The 2,636-nt window shown below is 39.7% G+C and overlaps 1 protein-coding gene across 1 annotated transcript in view; it reads right to left on the minus strand.

The window, feature by feature from the left end:
• Positions 1-234: 234 nt before the first annotated feature.
• Positions 235-2,636, minus strand: part of LOC107740506 (Fc receptor-like protein 5) — an 11,365-nt gene continuing 8,963 nt past the window's right edge. Inside the window, exons 10-12 of the mRNA XM_016552957.1 lie at positions 1,513-1,755; positions 639-830; positions 235-395 (exon numbers count right to left, since the gene is read on the minus strand). Coding sequence (XP_016408443.1) covers positions 235-395; positions 639-830; positions 1,513-1,755 — 596 coding nt within the window. The remainder of the gene's footprint in view (positions 396-638; positions 831-1,512; positions 1,756-2,636) is intronic.

A 2,636-nucleotide genomic window follows, 5' to 3' on the forward strand; every position in this document is an offset into this window, starting at 1 on the left:
ATGAGACACTGAAAAACAGACACACAAGCACTTTATCATGTACTATATCTGAACGAGAGTATAAAAAGAAATAAATCAGCTCACAGTTTCTATTGACTCTCACCTCTGACAGAGATCCAGCTCTTGGGTGACTCTCCTCTCTCTGGGTGTTTGCAGTAGTAGAAACCCTCATGTGACTTTGAGACATTAAAGATGATCATCTCTGTAGTTTGATTCTGGATGAGTGATTCATCTTTATAGAAATAAGCTCTGAGAACTGAGCTGATTCTGGATGAGTGATTCATCTTTATAGAAATCAGCTCTGAGAACTGAGCTTGTATTTTGATGCAAACAGCGTAGAGTCAGAGTATCTCCTTCAGTCACAGGATGAACAGGACTCTCCAGAATCACACCAACTACAGAAATAGAGGAAACATAAGTCGATTGCAAATAGTCAAAGAATATAAAAACCATGGTGACATTATAAAAACAAGATGTTTTTAAATTATTTTTTACATACCATGTGTATATAAACTATATACTGTATACACTGTATATAAAGAGATGATCAAACTCACCTGATACTGTCAGTGTAACTTCATCACTGTGCTGTGATCTGCATGATCCTACTCTCTCTGCTCCATAACAGGAGTATTTACCTGCGTCAGACTCAGTAACAGACCTGAATGTGTGTTCCTGTTGATCACTGAAAGCATTAGCTGAACTGTCTTTATACCAGCTGTACTGCCAGCCAGTGACTCCTTCACCATCAATGTCACATCTGAGAGTGACTGTCTCTCCTCTGAATACACGTTGATCAGGTTTAATGGTGACTTTGGCTTTTGGTCTTTCTGTGCAATGACAACAATTTAGAATGAAAATAATCTGCTGTTTTTACTGTATGAACACAGTAACATACTAAATCAAGTTAGACTGTAGTGTTGTTCTCTAGCTGTTATAGTCACATAATCAGTGTCTTATGAATCATTTTCATTGTGTTCTGAGAGCAGTTTACTATGCGAGTAAAATACTTGCCGTATATTGTCACTGTTACTGGTTCACTGTAATCTGTGTAATGTCCTCCTCTTCGTGCTCTGCACCTGTACTCTCCTCCATCAGAGACTTTCACTGAATCGATTGTTTTATTTACAGCTTCAGTAGATTCAGTATTCATATCTTTTATCCAGATAAACTCCCATTCGTCCCATGACCGATCCACCTCACATCTCAGAGTAACTGAATCTCCAGTGAATAATGAACTCTGTGGCTCAACAGTCACAGTTGGTTTGGGGAGAACTGACAAAAAAATCATTGAGACATATGTTTCTGTCATCATTTACTCACCCTCATGTTGTTCCATATTTCTCAGTTTCCATACAATGAAAATCAGTGCAGTCCAGTGTTGTTCTGAACCCCATTGACTTTTAATATTTGGGCAAGAAAAATTAAAATATTCTTCAAAATATCTTCTTAGGTAAAAACAAAAACAAACAAATCAGCTCACAGGTACAACAGCATTCAGTTGACTCTCACCTGTAACTGAGATCCAGCTCTTGGGAGACTCTCCTCTCTCTGAGTGTTTGCAGTAGTAGAAACCCTCATGTGACTTTGAGACATTAGAGATGATCATCTCTGTAGTTTGTTTCTGGATGAGTGATTTATCTTTATAGAAATCAGCTCTGGGGTTTAGTGGGGTTGAATGTTGATGTAAACAGCGTAGAGTCAGATTATCTCCTTCAGTCACAGGATGAACAGGACACTCCAGAATCACACCATCTACAGAACAGAGGAAAAATTAACTGATTAAAAATAGTCTGAAAATATAGAAAACACAAGGTGACATTTTTTGAAGAAACTAGATTTTTGTGGTATTTCTCAATGCAAATGTTGCACCCATGACACTAGGATGCTTGGAGTTGTGTTTGTTGGCGGATTTGCTTTGCTATTGCTAGGGTGTTCTGTGTGATTGCTAGGATGAGTATTCATAAATCTCTTGTCTGGTTCTAGATATGGGTTGGATCCACTGATCTATATGATTGCATTGCTGATACAATTCTAAACTGCCATCAGAAGCCACCGGCAGTGTTCGATCAGCCATAATGCTATTCCCTCCAGACAGAGGACATCACTGACTTAACCTAAAATCATCCAATCTGCAGCATATCAGTCGAACAGGATTGGATTTTAGGATATATGTAATTAATCCACTGAGGCAAGTTGAAGTAGAACCCATGTGCAGTTTTAATGAAATCTAAAAACATAAACAAAAGCAAGATGAACAGAGACTAGACTTGGCATGAACAAACTCACCTAGCAGTGGTCACACGAACAAAGCTAGACAAGAGACAATGGCAACATGAGGGCTATATATATCAAACAAAACGGGTCACATGACACAATCCAACCAATAAGAAACAAGACACATGACTAAAACGTCTCTAGGTTACATATGTAACCATGGTTCCCCGAGGGAACGAGACGCTGCGTCGAGATCGCTTTGGGAACGCCTCTGCGTGACCGCATTCTGAAGCACGTGTCAAATCAGCCCAATGGAGAAGCGAGACGTCACGAGCTGGGTGACGTAAGCACCAGAAAGTATAAAAGCGCATCCGGCAGAGCGCAAACCAGCTTCGATGAAGTAGCGCCTGCAGGGATGC

The sequence above is a fragment of the Sinocyclocheilus rhinocerous genome, unplaced genomic scaffold, assembly GCF_001515625.1.
Source record: "Sinocyclocheilus rhinocerous isolate Xijiao unplaced genomic scaffold, SAMN03320098_v1.1 scaffold4119, whole genome shotgun sequence".
Lineage (NCBI taxonomy): Eukaryota > Metazoa > Chordata > Actinopteri > Cypriniformes > Cyprinidae > Sinocyclocheilus > Sinocyclocheilus rhinocerous.